This window comes from Brachyhypopomus gauderio, unplaced genomic scaffold (assembly GCF_052324685.1).
Source record: "Brachyhypopomus gauderio isolate BG-103 unplaced genomic scaffold, BGAUD_0.2 sc50, whole genome shotgun sequence".
Lineage (NCBI taxonomy): Eukaryota > Metazoa > Chordata > Actinopteri > Gymnotiformes > Hypopomidae > Brachyhypopomus > Brachyhypopomus gauderio.
In genome coordinates this window covers 822,998-840,126 of record NW_027506875.1, presented here as the reverse complement: position 1 = coordinate 840,126, position 17,129 = coordinate 822,998, and the positions used below count along the sequence as shown (strand labels likewise).

The 17,129-nt window shown below is 43.4% G+C and overlaps 1 protein-coding gene across 2 annotated transcripts in view; it reads left to right on the top strand.

Moving 5' to 3' along the window:
* Positions 1 to 16,341, top strand: part of gabrb2b (gamma-aminobutyric acid type A receptor subunit beta2b) — a 59,527-nt gene extending 43,186 nt beyond the window's left edge. Inside the window, exons 6-10 of one of the 2 annotated variants that reach the window (XM_076986961.1) lie at positions 2,526 to 2,663; positions 4,906 to 5,058; positions 7,477 to 7,721; positions 9,392 to 9,532; positions 10,795 to 16,341. In XM_076986961.1, coding sequence (XP_076843076.1) covers positions 2,526 to 2,663; positions 4,906 to 5,058; positions 7,477 to 7,721; positions 9,392 to 9,532; positions 10,795 to 11,142 — 1,025 coding nt within the window. In that variant the 3' untranslated portion in view covers positions 11,143 to 16,341. The remainder of the gene's footprint in view (positions 1 to 2,525; positions 2,664 to 4,905; positions 5,059 to 7,476; positions 7,722 to 9,391; positions 9,533 to 10,794) is intronic. The other variant, XM_076986962.1, reaches the window with a different exon arrangement.
* Positions 16,342 to 17,129: the final 788 nt, after the last annotated feature.

Here is a 17,129-nt window from a genome sequence, read left to right as displayed (position 1 = left end):
GATACTTGGGCATCATCATGAAGCCGTGTGTAGTGAGATGTTCTGATCCTTGGGCGTCATCATGAAGCCATGTGTAGTGAGATGTTCTGGGGCCAGTCCTGCAGCTGGATAGGTCTGTCCTCACACAGGTAACACCACACTCCGTAGACACAGGCCTTACCTCCACCATCCACCATGTGCTACACACATGTTCTGCACTGGTGAAGCACCACACAGAGAAGCATGCACCCAGTTGTAGATAAGAAGCCCAACTGTACACACTGCTGCGTGTTCTAGGGGTGTGTGAGTCTGAGATTATACTGCTGCCTCCTGTGATCCTGCTTTCTGTCTGGGCTTTACTCTACAGAGAGAGAGAGAGAGAGAGAGAGAGAGAGAGAGAGAGAGAGAGAGAGAGAGAGAGAGAGAGAGAGAGAGAGAGAGAGAGAGAGAGAGAGAGAGAGAGAGAGAGAGAGAGAGAGAGAGAGAGAGAGAGAGAGAGAGAGAGAGAGAGAGATGTATGGGCAGTGTAGCAGCAGAAGGTGAATGTGTGTGCACTCTGGATAGTATGATAGTATGATAGTGTGATAGTATGATAGTGTGATAGTATGATAGTATGATAGTATGATAGTGTGATAGTATGATAGTATGATAGTATGATAGTGTGATAGTATGATAGTATGATAGTGTGATAGTATGATAGTGTGATAGTATGATAGTGTGTTAGTATGATAGTATGATAGTGTGATAGTATGATAGTATGATAGTGTGATAGTATGATAGTATGATAGTATGATAGTGTGATAGTGTGGTAGTATGATAGTATGATAGTGTGATAGTATGACAGTATGATAGTATGATAGTGTGATAGTATGATAGTATGATAGTGTGTTAGTATGATAGTATGATAGTGTGATAGTATGACAGTGTGACAGTATGATAGTATGATAATGTGATAGTGTGTTAGTATGATAGTATGATAATGTGATAGTGTGATAGTATGATAGTATGATAGTGTGACAGTGTGACAGCATGATAGTATGATAATGTGATAGTATGATAGTATGATAGTGTGACAGTATGATAGCGTGATAGTGTGTTAGTATGATAGTATGATAATGTGATAGTGTGATAGTATGATAGTGTGACAGTATGATAGCGTGATAGTAGGATAGTGTGACAGTCTGATAGCGTGATAGTATGATAGTGTGACAGTATGATAGCGTGATAGTTAGACTATTTTATCAATTGTCAATTTCCCTCTGGGATTAATGAAGTGATCTATCTTATTATATTATATAGACTGTATATAGATACTTTTTAACTGGAGAACAGGAACAGGATTAAACTTGATTTGAAAACAATTCAACACATGATTTTATAAACCACATCAGTTCTGCTCTGGAAAAGTGCACACGGTCAACCATGATGCATCTGTGCAAACCATGAAGAAGCTGGTGATGGAGATGGATGCGGTCTCCTAGAGACCGTTTCCTAGGAGCTGGGCCTCTCCTCACCACTGAAGTCCTACAGGCTCACACTAGTGCACCTTCTTGAATCTCCTGTGAACCAGCTTGTGATTGGAACTCCAGCTGTATTATTTGCATTCGGTGTGAAATGACACAGATGATCATTTAGAAGTATAATGAAGTGTGTTTCCTCAAATAGATGTTGCTACGGGAGACAAGTGTGTGCTTGAACCAGAGCCAACAAATATAACAACAAAAATAACAGGAGTGTTACATGTAAATGAACACTAGTCTGTTAGTGTAATCTCATTATGGCAGCGTAATCTCACCACAGCCGCGTAATCTCACAACCTCAGTATAATCTCACTGGTTGTCAATGCCATCTAGGGGGGGCGTGGCTCTGTGGCTCAGAGAAGGGACTATTCTGATTGGAACCAACCACAAGCAACGGCAATGGCTACAACATTCAGAGATGTGTGCACAATACAGGGAGTGTGTACAATACAGGGAGTGTGTACAATACGGGGAGTGTGTACAATACTGGGAGTGTGTACAATACAGGGAGTGTGTACAATACAGGGAGTGTGTACAATACAGGGAGAGTGTACAATACGGGGAGTGTGTACAATACAGGGAGTGTGTACAATACTGGGAGTGTGCACAATACAGGGAGCGTGTACAATACAGGGAGAGTGTACAATACGGGGAGTGTGTACAATACAGCGAGTGTGTACAATACTGGGAGTGTGCACAATACAGGGAGCGTGTACAATACAGGGAGCGTGCACAATACGGGGAGCGTGCACAATACGGGGAGTGTGTGTACAGTCTTCCTGATGCACACCAGAATGGAAAACGTGAGTGCAGTGTGTGTTGTGTGTGCTGTGTGTGCTGTGAGTGCAGTGTGTGCAGTGTATGCAGTGTGTGCTAAGAAGAGCATTGAGCATCAGAAGCAACAGTGCACAGTGCTTATATACATTAACATGGTTGGATAAACTAAATGTGTTAAGTATCTGTCTGTCTCGCCTTCCAAACTCAGCTCCACACACTTGCATGATTTTATGTCTTGTCCCAACACAGATGGCTACACTACAGATGACATCGAGTTCTACTGGCGGGGTGGTAACCATGCGGTTACGGGCGTGGAGAGAATAGAGCTGCCTCAGTTCTCCATCGTGGACTACAAGCTCATATCCAAAAACGTGGTCTTCTCCACAGGTGAGAACACGGTCTGCATGTGGTTGTGGGCTTCCAAAGGAGAATACAGTTGGGGAGACGGACCACGTTCACATTGCTTCAGCCGAGCGTAAGAAGGCGGTCTAGCGCGATGAGGATTTGAGCTACAATTAGAAAGGGGAAGATACGTATCACAGCAGCGCGACCTCCTCGAGAAGATCCTGCCCAGCCTCTGGTGCACTGATTCAATGATCAAAGATCTAACAGATCTAAGAGATCTAACAGATCTTTGTGATGTGATCTGAGTGGGGTGAGGGAGAGTTGTATCCTGCGCAGTGTTTTTCTTATCAATACCTGTGGTCCGGAAGATCTTTTCTAGATCTGTGAGACCGGGAATATGTGAATATGGCACTTGGATCACTGATCAGTGATAATCACCGGCCACTACAGATCATCACCAATCATCACCACTCACAGCAGATCACCACTGATCACCACCAATTACCGCTGATCACCACAGATCACCACCAATCACCACTGATCACCACAGATCATCACCGATCACCACCGATCACCACTGATCACCACACGGCTCATCAGCACTCACCACTCTTCTCTCAGACCTGTTGTGCTGGGAGTCCTTGATACGCCACAGCTGAGAGACTCCAGCCTGGACCTTTTCCATCTGACTGCATCACTGCACTTGCTCACGTGATCTTGCTGGAGGCTGAGAACTGGCACAGGAGAGTCTTTCTGCCTTAGATGATGTTTTGTGAGGTGCTGACACTAGCGCCCCCTCCTGGACACTGCTGGCTCAGCCGTGGTCCTGATGCAATTCTAGCAGTGTCAGGGCTGAAGACAGAAGCCTTCAGGACATTACACTGGGTACTAGTCCAGAGATTAAAGCACCCTTCAGGACATTACACTGGGTACTAGTCCAGAGATTAAAGCACCCTTCAGGACATTACACTGGGTACTAGTCCAGAGATTAAAGCACCCTTCAGGACATTACACTGGGTACTAGTCCAGAGATTAAAGCACCCTTCAGGACATTACACTGGGTACTAGTCCAGAGATTAAAGCACCCTTCAGTACATTACACTGGGTACTAGTCCAGAGATTAAAGCACCCTTCAGGACATTACACTGGGTACTAGTCCAGAGATTAAAGCACCCTTCAGGACATTACACTGGGTACTAGTCCAGAGATTAAAGCACCCTTCAGGACATTACACTGGGTACTAGTCCAGAGATTAAAGCACCCTTCAGGACATTACACTGGGTACTAGTCCAGAGATTAAAGCACCCTTCAGGACATTACACTGGGTACTAGTCTTGGTACTCCTAGAATGGTTCCAGTTCTGCCCAGTAGACCTTTTGGAAGGTCAGGAGTTAAACCTTCAGGTCGGGTTTTGAGAGACACAGAATTGCTCTACTGTTGGACCAGATTACTCTCTCTCAAAGTATCTTTATCATTGCCCTAACAGTGCTGTAATCAGTGCATTCACGCAGAGTAAGGCAGTCAGCTAACAGTAGCCCGTCAGGGAGAGATTTTCACCACCATTACACTGCTAAAGTGCTAACTACTAAAACAGGCCTAGCATGGCCCTGCTGTGTTGAGTCTGTGACCTGGACACACAAGACGCACTGCAGTCTTGTTTTATGTCTTTTAGCTGAATCAGACTCGTTATTGGCTCAGAAGCCTTGATTCAGAGAACCTGTACAGGAGTGAGACACGTGTTTTAGATGAGCTGTTACAACTCTTACTGTGTTTGACTCACCTGCATGTGCTGTGTGTGTGTGTGGTGTGTGTGTGTATGTGTATGTGTGTGTGTGTGTGTGTGGTATATGTTTATGTGTGTGTGTGTGTGTATGGTGTGTATGGTGTCTGAATGTGTGTGTGTGTGTGTGTGTGTGTGTGTGTGTGTGTGTGTGTGTGTGTGTGTGTGTGTGTGTGTGTGTATGGTGTGTATGGTGTCTGAATGTGTGTGTGTGTGTGTGTGTGTGTGTGTGTGTGTGTGTGTGTATGGTGTGTATGGTGTCTGAATGTGTGTGTGTGTGTGTGTGTGTGTGTGTGTGTGTGTGTGTATGTGTATGTGTGTGTGTGTGTGTGTGGTATATGTTTATGTGTGTGTGTGTGTGTGTGTGTATGGTGTGTATGGTGTCTGAATGTGTGTGTGTGTGTGTGTGTGTGTGTGTGTGTGTGTGTGTGTGTGTGTGTGTATGGTGTGTATGGTGTCTGAATGTGTGTGTGTGTGTGTGTGTGTGTGTGTGTGTGTGTGTAGGATCCTACCCTCGGTTGTCGCTCAGTTTCAAACTGAAGAGGAACATCGGCTACTTCATCCTGCAGACCTACATGCCGTCCATCCTGATCACCATCCTGTCCTGGGTCTCCTTCTGGATCAACTACGACGCATCTGCTGCACGAGTCGCTTTAGGTACACACACACACACACACACACACACACACACACACACACACACACACACACACACACACACACGTCAGCATCTCAGCAGGGTTTATGCAGCCCAAACAACTTTCTTCAAGGTCCAACACTAAGCACTTCTCTATACTGCAGCTGTTGAGGGTAAATGACGTATTGGTGGCCGACACCCTGATCACAGATCAATAGAACATCTCATTATTAGTGCCATTACAGAAGCTACTATGGGCTGCAATGCTGTGGTCACTCTGGTCACTGTGATTTGTGGTCAAACTGATTTACTGCACAGAGAAAAATCTGCCAATCTTCTGCATTTCAGAAGACTAAAGACCTGCTTTGTGGCTGGCCCCAACCCTAAACCTGCCTCTAACCACAGCCCTAACTCTAACCCCTAACACTAACCCCAACGCTACCCCTGCCTCTAACCCCAGCACTAACCCCAGCCCTAACCCTAATACTAACCCCTAACCCCTAAAACTAACCCTGCCTCTAACCCTGTCACCCTCAACTCTCTGGTCCTGTCAGCAGTGCTGACATTATGGTGTAGCCTTAAGATGATAAGATGATAGATGTCACGGTTCAGTCCCGGACCCTTCCCTGTGGGCGTGCCGCTACGTTGTCTGCGTGTCGTTATGTCCATGTTTGTAGTTCCGTGGGTGTGGGTCGTCTGTGAGCGTGTTCGTCATCTCACCTGTGCCTTGTCTCGAGATCACGAGGGTCTGTGTTAATCACCTATTTAATGTGCGTTCGCGCAGTGTCTTGTGCTCGTCTTTGTCTAATGCTCGTGTCGTGTGAGGATGCTTGTAAGAGTGCTTGCACAATCCGCGCCGCACTCTGTTAATTGTGTCATATTAAACGTTACATGTTGTTACCGTACCCGCTCGTCTTGCCTGCCTCTTCCCACCGTAACAATAGAATGATGATAGAAAGATGATAGAATGATGATAGAATGGTTACTCAGGAAGTACCTTTATGTTTTTATCACAATTCAGTAATTCACTAATAGAATAGAAAAATTATTGTCTGCCGTAATCAGTGGCGGACTTAGCAATTTGGGGGCTCAAGGCAAATTTAGCTAGGGGGCCCATCAACATTAATATGCGAGAATTAAGTTAAGCCTGGTTCACACTACACGATTTTAGGCTGGTTTTTCAGTCGCCGACTGTTTTTTGTAGATTGCCGACAGAAACTGTGGTCGGAGGCAAATCGACGATCACTCGGCGCTCGCTCAGTCGTGTAGTGTGAACTTCTGAAAGACGCTCGCCGAGCCATCGCCGACTCATCGCAGACGACCGGCAGATATCTAGCATGTTTAATATCTAGCCCAGTCGGCGACTGAGTCAACAGAAGCGTCTAGCTACAGCCAATGGGAACAGCGTCTAACTACAGCCAATGGGAACAGGGTCTAGCTACAGCCAATGGGAACAGCGTCTAGGTACAGCCAATGGGAACAGCGTCTAGCTACAGCCAATGGGAACAGCGTCTAGCTACAGTCAATGGGAACAGCGTCTAGCTACAGCCAATGGGAACAGCGTCTAGCTACAGCCAATGGGAACAGCGTCTAGCTACAGCCAATGGGAACGCGGAGAGAGAACCGCGGCACCGCTGAAGATATCTCTGAAGAATGTAAAAAACTTTCAAGAATATTTTCAAAACAGTAACCCAGCAAATACACAAAATCCTCACCTTTCTTACAACTTTACTACAACACTGTGTTTAAGTTATTGTGACAGCACTGGAGAAATAGTGCGATTGATTATATCTATGTTCACTGCAACGAGAGATGAAATAATTCTGGCAACTTGGGACTATGGAGTGTTTAAACGGTTAAAAAAATTACGAAAATGTGGAGTACATGTACATTGTTTTTGTCTTCTACGTGGTGTTGCTGGTTCTCACGAGAGTTTCGTTTTTGTGTTCTCGTGTTTTTGAACGGCAGCCAGATGAGTCGGCGATTCCCCAGTCGTTTAATTTGTGAGCCCGCGTCGCCGATCAGTCATGTAGTGTGAAAGCCACAACAACTGAAAGACTCACGATTACAGCACAACCAGTCGTGTAGTGTGAACGGCACAAAAACCTGCCGACTGAAAAGTCGTGTAGTGTGAACCTGGCTTTAGCTAGACAAGGGGGCCCTACAGTGGGAGGGGCCCAAGGCAATTGCCTAGCAATGCCTCTATGCAAAGACCGCCTCTGGCCGTAATGAAATGTCTCCCGTCACTAATGGCATTAAAGAATAAAATATTCACAACTTTGATGGATCCATTTACAACACTGAGCACATGCTGGCTGAACTTCCCCAACAGAACAGTTGGTATATTCAATCAACTGCATTTAAAATAGGATCCAAGATTTGTGATCGATCCCTTTCTCTGACGTGCTGTTGTTAATAAAAGTGTCATTTCAACCAAGGTATCACTACTGTCCTCACCATGACAACCATCAACACCCATTTGAGAGAGACCCTTCCCAAGATCCCATATGTCAAAGCCATCGACATGTATCTGATGGGCTGCTTCGTCTTCGTCTTCCTTGCTCTGCTGGAGTATGCACTCGTCAACTACATCTTCTTCGGCCGGGGGCCTCAGCGACAGAAGAAGGCAGCCGAGAAAGCAGCCACAACCAACAACGAGAAGATGAGGATGGACCCCCAAAAGGTTTCACACGTGTTTACTCTCTCACCTGATATGAGACTAGGACAGCACCTGAGTTCAGTGTAAAGTTTACACCTGCTTTGAGACTAGGACAGCACCTGAGTTCAGTGTAAAGTTTACACCTGCTATGAGACTAGGACAGCACCTGAGTTCAGTGTAAAGTTTACACCTGCTATGAGACTAGGACAGCACCTGGGTTCAGTGTAAAGTTTACACCTGCTTTGAGACTAGGACAGCACCTGAGTTCAGTGTAAAGTTTAGACCTACTATGAGACTAGGACAGCACCTGAGTTTGGTGTAAAGTTTACACCTGCTTTGAGACTAGAACAGCACCTGAGTTCAGTGTAGAATTTACACCTGTTTGAGACTAGAACAGCACCTGAGTTCAGTGTAAAGTTTACACCTGCTTTGAGACTAGGACAGCACCTGAGTTCAGTGTAAAGTTTACATCTGCTGTGAGACTAGGACAGCACCTTAGTAGAGTGTAAAGTTTACATCTGCTGTGAGACTAGGACAGCACCTGGGTGATTTATCCAGTCACTTTCCTGACAAAGGCTGGAAAAGCAGCGAGTGACACATGTATAATGAATCTGCCAGAAAGCTGGTAGTCTTGCCATAAAAGTTACACACAGACAGGACTTCACTTGCTGTATATGATTGTGTTTCAGTCTTTATGCATCATAAATGACTGTATTGATCATTCTGTCCAGTCAGTTTTCATTTTATCAATGTTCTAAATGTTTGATTGGTTATTTTTTAGGTGACCTGTGTCCAAGTAGTAAATCTGGGAGAATAAATGTAGACATTAAAGGCTTTTCTAGTCTAAACTCCCCTTCATATCTTTTGGAGATGTCCAATGGGGGAGAGGTGAGGCGGGTTTATAAATGAATGTTTTGGCTCTGAAGTGGCAAAACCAAAGAGCATTTGTCACATTTATTCACTAGATGTTTGGGGTAGAATAAGAGGGGTGTTATTCTGTCCCGCCAATCACGGTGAAACTAGCCAATCACCTGCTTGTACTTGCAGACATGTGTAGTTAGTTCTGTCCCGTTTTCCTTTCATATTATGAAAAAACAAAATTCATCCTGACTTTTGAGAAAATGTCCTAAATGTCCTGGTATAATAGGAAGGTGAAAAGACGTATTTCAGTTTCAGTTGATGTCCAAAACCATGTTAATAGGGACAACACGTGAACACATGAAGATGTGAACATACTACATATGAGAGTAACATACTACATACATACACGCCTGAGATACACATATTAATGCAAACCCTAAATGTCTGAGAGTCATTTTCTGCTCCCAGCTGCTTACATTCAGACCTACACACACATAATATTATATATATAATTTGTATATATAGTTTTACACCAGTGTAAGGATCTCAAAGTGAAAATTCAACTAATGTTTGAATGATTCCTTGACTACCTGAATTTGTTTTGAATGGGATCAGATACTTTTAAGAGCTGGTTCAGAGACCGTAGGGAGTCAAGGTGAATATGTCCTCTGGGCCAAAGGAATTGTGTTAGCTCAATCCTCTCAATATTGTTACTCCTTCATATTTCAAATGCTCCTATACCTAGAACCAGCACAAGATGGAGGCCCTACAGGAAGATTCTCCTCATCTCATTGGTCACTGATTGATGTCACGGTGATTTTGTATGCTTGCAGTGGTTTGTGGGAAGTGTAGTTCAGAGAGACGATGCTCTGTATGCAAGAATGAAGCAGAGGGATATTGACGCTCATGACTCGATGTGGGAGCCCATCTTTGTGGACGATGCAGCGGTAGGACTAGGCGATCAGAAAAACAAGGTACCGGAATAAATGGACTTAAGTTATGGAACACGATTTGCCAAATTCACCTGCGATTCTGGTTTCAGTGTTTTGTTGTTATTTTTATTTAGAGCATGATCAAGTTTATTTTTCCTCTCATTCCCATCTTCTCCTACACTCACCTGAAACAAGCCTCTTCATTCTGCATCTGAAGGGCTCACACAACAACACTAGAATGGCTGAGTGGACAAAGCAGCTTTCATGTGTTATTAGGGAGAATAATTGTTAAACGTTGGTCTGTTCTGCTTCAACTGCTGTTGTATTTTAATACTATTCAGAGAGCAAAAGTGGGGACAGGAACAAAGGATTTGAAACAAAAGAGCGTTCTGTTGACTGTTTTCACGGTGCTTCCTGTAGTCGGGTGATGAATGACGGATCACAGAAGGGTCCATAACTACCACAGCACTGCCCGGCTGTACTGCCCCTCTGAGGTTTTGGGAGCAGCAGCGATATCCAATTATCAGATTATTTAAGACAAAACCATTGTAAAACTTTACATAACCACATAACAGGAATACTTTGGATACATTTAGCTAGTTTACGTTTGTGCTACATTGATGTTTACTCTATTGTTGTTTGAGTTGTCAGGTAGAAGACGTTTCAGTGTCTTGGAGTGTAAAGTCTACAGTGTGTTGGGAGGAGTGTAAAGTTTACAGCACTGTTTGGAGTAGTCTAAAGTCTACAGCGCTGCTTGGAGTTGTGTAAAGTACAGTGTGGTGGGAGAAGTGTAAAGTTTACAGTATATTGGGGGGTGTAAAATTTGAAGTGTGCTGTGAGAGTATGTAACTCAGATTTTCGTTGTACTGTGTCTGCTCCAACCCATGTTCACAAAAATGTATGTTGTCACCATTGTCCAACTTTCTGTGTTATTGTGTGATTTTGTGTTTGAGTACTAAGTAATAAATCTTTATTTACTTTAGATAAGCATTTGGTATGTGAAATTGTATTTCTGTACAGATGAAAAATATCAGTATTGATAAAGGTTTGCTTTACATTTTCTGTGTTTATTAAGAGTTGCCATGTGGCATTAATTTCCCCACTTGAGATATGCCAGCAACACCTGTGTCCCGGTCCACCTGTGTCCCGGTCCACCTGTGTCCCGGGCCACCTGTGTCCCAGTCCACCTGTGTCCCGGTCCACCTTGCCATAAGCAGCTGCTAGCAGCACTGGCCACATCCCTGTTGTTGTTGTAATTGTCTTTAACCTTAATGTTGATGAATGACTTGGTGTTCCCCGAGCAGATGGAGCCCCATGAGAACATCCTCCTCAGCTCTCTGGACATGAAGAATGATCTGGGCGGCTCGGAGCTGGCGCTGGGCCTGGGGGACCCACGCTCTGGCATGCTGGCTTTTGACAGCTCAGCCCTGCAGTACCGCAAACCTGGCCCGGTCCGACACGGCTTCGGCCGAGGCACCCTGGAGCAGCAGGTGTCCCAGAAGAAGAGCCGTCTGAGAAGACGCACCTCTCAGCTCAAAATCACCATCCCCGACTTGACTGACGTGAACTCCATCGACAAGTGGTCCAGAATGATCTTCCCCACCGTCTTCTCCTTCTTCAACGTCATCTACTGGCTCTACTACGTCAATTAAGCAGGAGCTGGAAGAGGAGAATCACCACGGTTCTCCACACTCTTCCTCCTCCTCCTCCTCCTCCTCCTTTTTATGTAAACTTTTGTTTGCTTGTTTGTATCCTGCCATTTAGCCACACAAGCAAAACTGAATTATTACAAGATGTTAATATAAAAAAACAGAATGATTTCCAAATAACCTTGGAAGACCTTCAACAGATACCTGTGAAGGTGAGATGAACTACAGGTGCCTGATCCAGAGTTCTCACGTAGATTTCATTGTTTCGTAGTGTGTTGGTTTTTTCTTTTTTGTATTTTTAAATGTTGTTTTTGATACATATTGATTTCTATGATTTGTACAAATTATATTGGAATTTTTGCCAAACTTTCAGTCTTTTTTAGTAATCTTACTGATATTAGTTTGTCAGAATCACCAACAAGTTTAAATGTTTAAATAATTTTTATGTGCCAGATTTTGGATATTCTGATAGCCATGTTAACACATTATGGTTTCATTAATCGTTGAATTCTAGTGTGTCACATTTTTACAAAGTTAGTTTAATTAGACAATTAATTGGACAATAAGAGAGTTTGTAGGGCAAGGCTCTATTAATTAAACTAAATTAATTGGACAATAATAGAGTTTGTAGAGCAAGGCTCTATTAATTAAACTAAATTAATTGGACAATAATAGAGTTTGTAGAGCAAGGCTCTATTAATTAAACTAAATTAATTGGACAATAATAGAGTTTGTAGAGCAAGGCTCCTTTGTACTGCAGTATAGCTTAATTTTTTTCATGTAGCAACATTTTTTTTACTTTAAATTTGTTTTTTGAATTGAATCTTTAGTCTCCATCTATTCATTTTAATTTGAGATTCATTCTGTCTACCATTCTTTCAGCAGTACCACAGATCAGAATAGAAGACCTCCGTTAACCTAACAAGGTAACACCATGAATGCTGGTGAACCACTGACTGACATGTTGGTGAACCTTTTACAGACATGTTGGTGAACCATTGGCTGACATGGCCTTCAGCACGGCACTTAACCCCAACTGCTCCCTGTGTGCTGGGCTAGGGCTGCCCACCACTCTGGGCACCTGTGCACCATAGCCCCTGGTAATCACTAGTGTGTGTGTGTGTGTGTGTGTGTGTGTGTGTGTGTGTGTGTGTGTGTGTGTGTGTGTGTGTGTGTGTGTATACCACAGCCCCCTAGTGATCACTAGTGTGTGTGTGTGTGTGTGTGTGTGTGTGTGTGTGTGTGTGTGTGTGTGTGTATACCACAGCCCCCTAGTGATCACTAGTGTGTGTGTGTGTGTGTGTGTGTGTGTGTGTGTGTGTGTGTGTGTGTGTGTGTGTATACCACAGCCCCCTAGTGATCACTAGTGTGTGTGTGTGTGTGTGTATACCACAGCCCCCTAGTGATCACTAGTGTGTGTGTGTGTATGTGTGTGTGTGTGTGTGTGTGTGTGTGTGTGTGTGTGTGTATACCACAGCCCCCTAGTGATCACTAGTGTGTGTGTGTGTGTGTGTGTGTGTGTGTGTGTGTGTGTGTGTGTGTGTGTGCGTGTGCGTGTGCGTGTGTGTGTGTGTGTGTGTGTGTGTGTGTGTGTGCACCACAGCCCCCTAGTGATAACTAGTGTGCGCGTGTGTTCTCACTTCACAGGTGGTTAAATGCAGAGGACTATTGGGGTGTAAATCTAAATCACAATTGGCAATATTGGCAACTTAACCAGAGATTCAGTTCAGTATAATGTGGCATATAAAACCTCAGAGTTCCCACATAAACAACAATTAAAACTGTTTAAAATTCTGTAATATATACATGCAGGTGTGCAAACAAAATCTTCATTGGGCCATTTCCAAATGTTGCCAGAATATGGTTCAGAATTTATAAGTCAGAGTTCTTTATATATAAGAATCATTAATTCATGTTGTTTTTCTTCATATTTTCTCAGCTTTTCTTTCTTTCTTTCTTTCTTTGTGTGCATGTTTTCAAGCAGTTGAACGTGGAACACACGTCTTCAGCACTATGCTTCTTTACAGCCAGCAGTTAAGGAGCTTTAGACAAGATCACCGGGGAGCATGAACACAAATGACACCCTGGCTTGTAAATATCTGTTGTATAGGGTGTATGTATTCAGACACTGACAGATCATTAAGCCTATATTTGTGTTTACGTATGACATGATCTATTTGAAATCGAGAACAACTTGTGGACTTTTGCCAGACGTTAGAACGACAGACAGTGGTTCAGTATTACTGGAGACACTGGTGAATCTCCAGGTCCACTCACATCTGTCATATATGGAGGACAGGAAGAGACCTGAAACACAATATGGGGGGGTGTTGATCAAAGGAGCAGAAGAATAGTCTTCCATATGCAGAAAAGGTGAATCCTGTGAAGGTATATTAAAATACAGAACAGGTGTATGAAGGTATATTACCATACAGAAGGTATATTAATATACAGTGCAGGTGTATGCAGACTCTCCATTTTTAGTTTTTAGGAAAGATTGTTTCTGTGAAGGAATGTTGGTTTTTCATCTCTTTATGGACCAGGTTGTTGTAGGATGAGAAGCTCAAAGGTGCTCTTCAGTGAGGAGACACACAGGGGATGAGGTTCTTGAGGACCTCGTGTTCGTGTTTAGCATTATAGTGGGTCATTAACATGTAGTGTCTGTCATGAAATGTATGAAAAATTTATTCCAATCATTTTTTTTTTTACTTTGTATTAAAAGTCTTCACACTAAAACGTTATTTCAAAAGCCATATAGGCTGTGAAAACACTGTCTGGCAGTCTGGGGTGGATTTGATTGTGGGGTTAGTGTGATTCTGGGCTTGGTCAGATACCGGGGTTAGTCTGATACTAGGGTTGGTAGGATTTGAGTTCTTCACAGACTCAAAATGAGATGATTTTGTTAGACTATACAATATTTTGCACTAATAAAATGCAGTGTTCTATAATTGAACAGTAAAAAACAACAGTATTACTGAAATTCAAAAGATTTGGCTATGCTAACTTTTTGTATGACTGTATTTCCTTTCATGAGATTTTAGGACGATCAGTGGCAAGTAAAAATAGGCCACACCTACATACAACAGACCCCACCTAGAGTATTGAACAAGTGTAGATACAACAGACCCCACCCAGAGTACTGAACAAGTGTAGATACAACAGACTCCACCCAGAGTACTGAATAAGTGTAGATACAACAGACCCCACCCAGAGTATTGAACAAGTGTAGATACAACAGACTCCACCCAGAGTACTGAACAAGTGTAGATACAACAGACCCCACCCAGAGTATTGAACAAGTGTAGATACAACAGACCCCACCCAGAGTACTGAACAAGTGTAGATACAACAGACCCCACCCAGAGTACTGAACAAGTGTAGATACAACAGACCCCACCCAGAGTACTGAACTGTTGTATCTACTGAAGTGTAGATACAACAGCATGACATCAGGAATGCAGCTACCATCACGTCCCCTGATCACACTCTGTTTTCGGCCTGTAGCCTAACGCATGCATTTCTGCGCAATTATTATTTCATCAAATAAAAGTTTACATTTTATATTATTAAGTACATTCCAGATCTTGAGACTGTGTTTAGAGGTCCAGGACCAAACCTGCAGTTCCACACCAAGTCCACTCTGCTAGTGTCTACATATGAGTGGTTCCTTACAGTATTTATTACATCTGGCATGAGTAGAAAGTAAAGACGATTTTTGTTCGAAGGCCCACTAAAGTGTGAATGTTTTCTGGTGAACAGCTCCACCAGTGAGTGGTCAAGAAGTTCATCCCATTTTCATCGCATTACACATAGTGCGAGAGTTTTAGTCGTGAAACGTTTAGGGCACGACACTGAAGCAATGTGATGTGTACACTACAGTACTTTGCAACAATTGCCATCTTTAATCTTTGAGTACATTAATTACTATTACTATCAAAAGTGTGTGAATAGGAAGATGTAAATCTCAATTCTCCTCACTCTCCATCTCAGAAAGATACCAGATGCCCTTGAGTTTAGTGAATGTTAAATTCTTTGACTTTTCAATCGTTTAAATTGCAGATGGAATCTTAATGTTGGTGGTGTATGTATGTACAAACGGTGAAGAGAAATGTGGAAAATGTTAGTGCTGATATATGACCCAATGCTGATAACCATTCAACTAGAACAAATTATTACTGTAAATATAATCCCATTTCTAAGGATGTATGTTTTTAAAGACTTCCTGGTTTGTACTTTATTGTATGACTGAACAATGTTATGAAGAGGCATCAGTGCCAATTCAATAATGTAAACATATTAGCATAACACGTTCAATAATGTAACCATATTAGCATAACACGTTTCCTGTTTGCTACTGTACTAAAACTTATTTTTTCTTTCTTTGTGCCAGATGTGGGATATTTTACATGAACACCACGGCTTGCTGCTGTGAGCATGTGATTCCTAATTTGTCATATCTACAGTTTTAAGAGGTACAGCGTACTGAGAGCTACGTTTCCTGCCACTGAGAACCTATGGTTGTCTCACTGGGCGTCTCTCGCCCACATGTGGGTGCAACAGATCAGCTTTTTACTTCACTCCTTAGTACTTTGTACTGATATGTTTTCACGGTACATCTCAGGTTCGAAAATTCCAGAATTTCCTAGATAAAAAGGCCTTTTCTACCATACCTTATACCATGTGAGTTAGTAAACATGGTGTGTGTGTGTGTGTGTGTGTGTGTGTGTGTGTGTGTGTGTGTGTGTGTGTGTGTGTGTGTGTGTGTGTGTGTGTGAAGAGATGCTCAGAAACAAAAGGTTGTGGTTGCATGCCCTCTAGATGGATGCAAGCAGTAGTTGTCATGGAGATTAATGATCATCTGTCAAACAGTCTTTCTGTAGCTCTGAACAGATTTGGTTAGTGCCTTTCTCCCCCTGTGCTGAGTGTGTTTTATATCTGTAACACTCCTACACAAGCTGAATCACGGCAAGAAATAAAGGGTGAACCTGATCAGCTGACAGCATGTTTTCTGCACATATTCACAAAGGAAGCCTCAAGTCTCTTGTGCAGAGGAATCTCACAGTGGCCTGAATAAGCGACCTCACCTCAGGCCTCTCCAACACCATCACTGCAGCGTGCTTGCAATGGCCAATCAGAGACTGTTTGTATTAACCTATGAGATTCCATGGAGGTGTTCTGTCAATAAAAACTGTACATAGCTCAGTGGCGTTTGTAGTTTATATATTGTGTGTTTTACGATTCTTCTCCTTCTGACAACAGGACAGAGAATAAATACAAAGGGGTGTTCACTATTCCCCAGTGTAGCAGTTAACAAGGTGAAATGGGTCTCTGTCCAAATCACGTGAGCGTGTGGAATCCAAACCTTTCTCGGCACTTAGGTTGTATTCTCCTGCAGTAGTGACCAGCTCCACCACACAGATGACAGCGTCCCTGTAGACTCAGTCACACGCAGCTTGAGAGAGGCAGAGAGAATCCAGTTAGTATGAGGAAACGATGGAGCTTCAGAGTGTGCAGGTTCGGGGACAGAGGTGTAGTGTGTTGGGGATGTTCAGGTGCGGGTGTGCGGTGTGTAGAGTGGTGTTCAGGTACAGGTGTGTAGAGTGGTGTTCAGATATGGGTGTGTAGTGTGTTGGGGGATGTTCAGGTATGGGTGTGTAGTGTGTTGGGGGATGTTCAGGTACAGGTGTGTAGTGTGTTGGGGGATGTTCAGGTACAGGTGTGTAGTGTGTTGGGGGATGTTCAGGTACAGGTGTGTAGTGTGTTGGGGGATGTTCAGGTACAGGTGTGTAGTGTGTTGGGGATGTTCAGGTGCGGGTGTGCGGTGTGTAGAGTGGTGTTCAGATACAGGTGTGTAGAGTGGTGTTCAGATATGGGTGTGTAGTGTGTTGGGGGATGTTCAGGTATGGGTATGTAGTGTGTTGGGGGATGTTCAGGTACAGGTGGGGTGTGTAGAGTGGTGTTCAGGTATGTGTGTAGTGTGTAGAGGTACC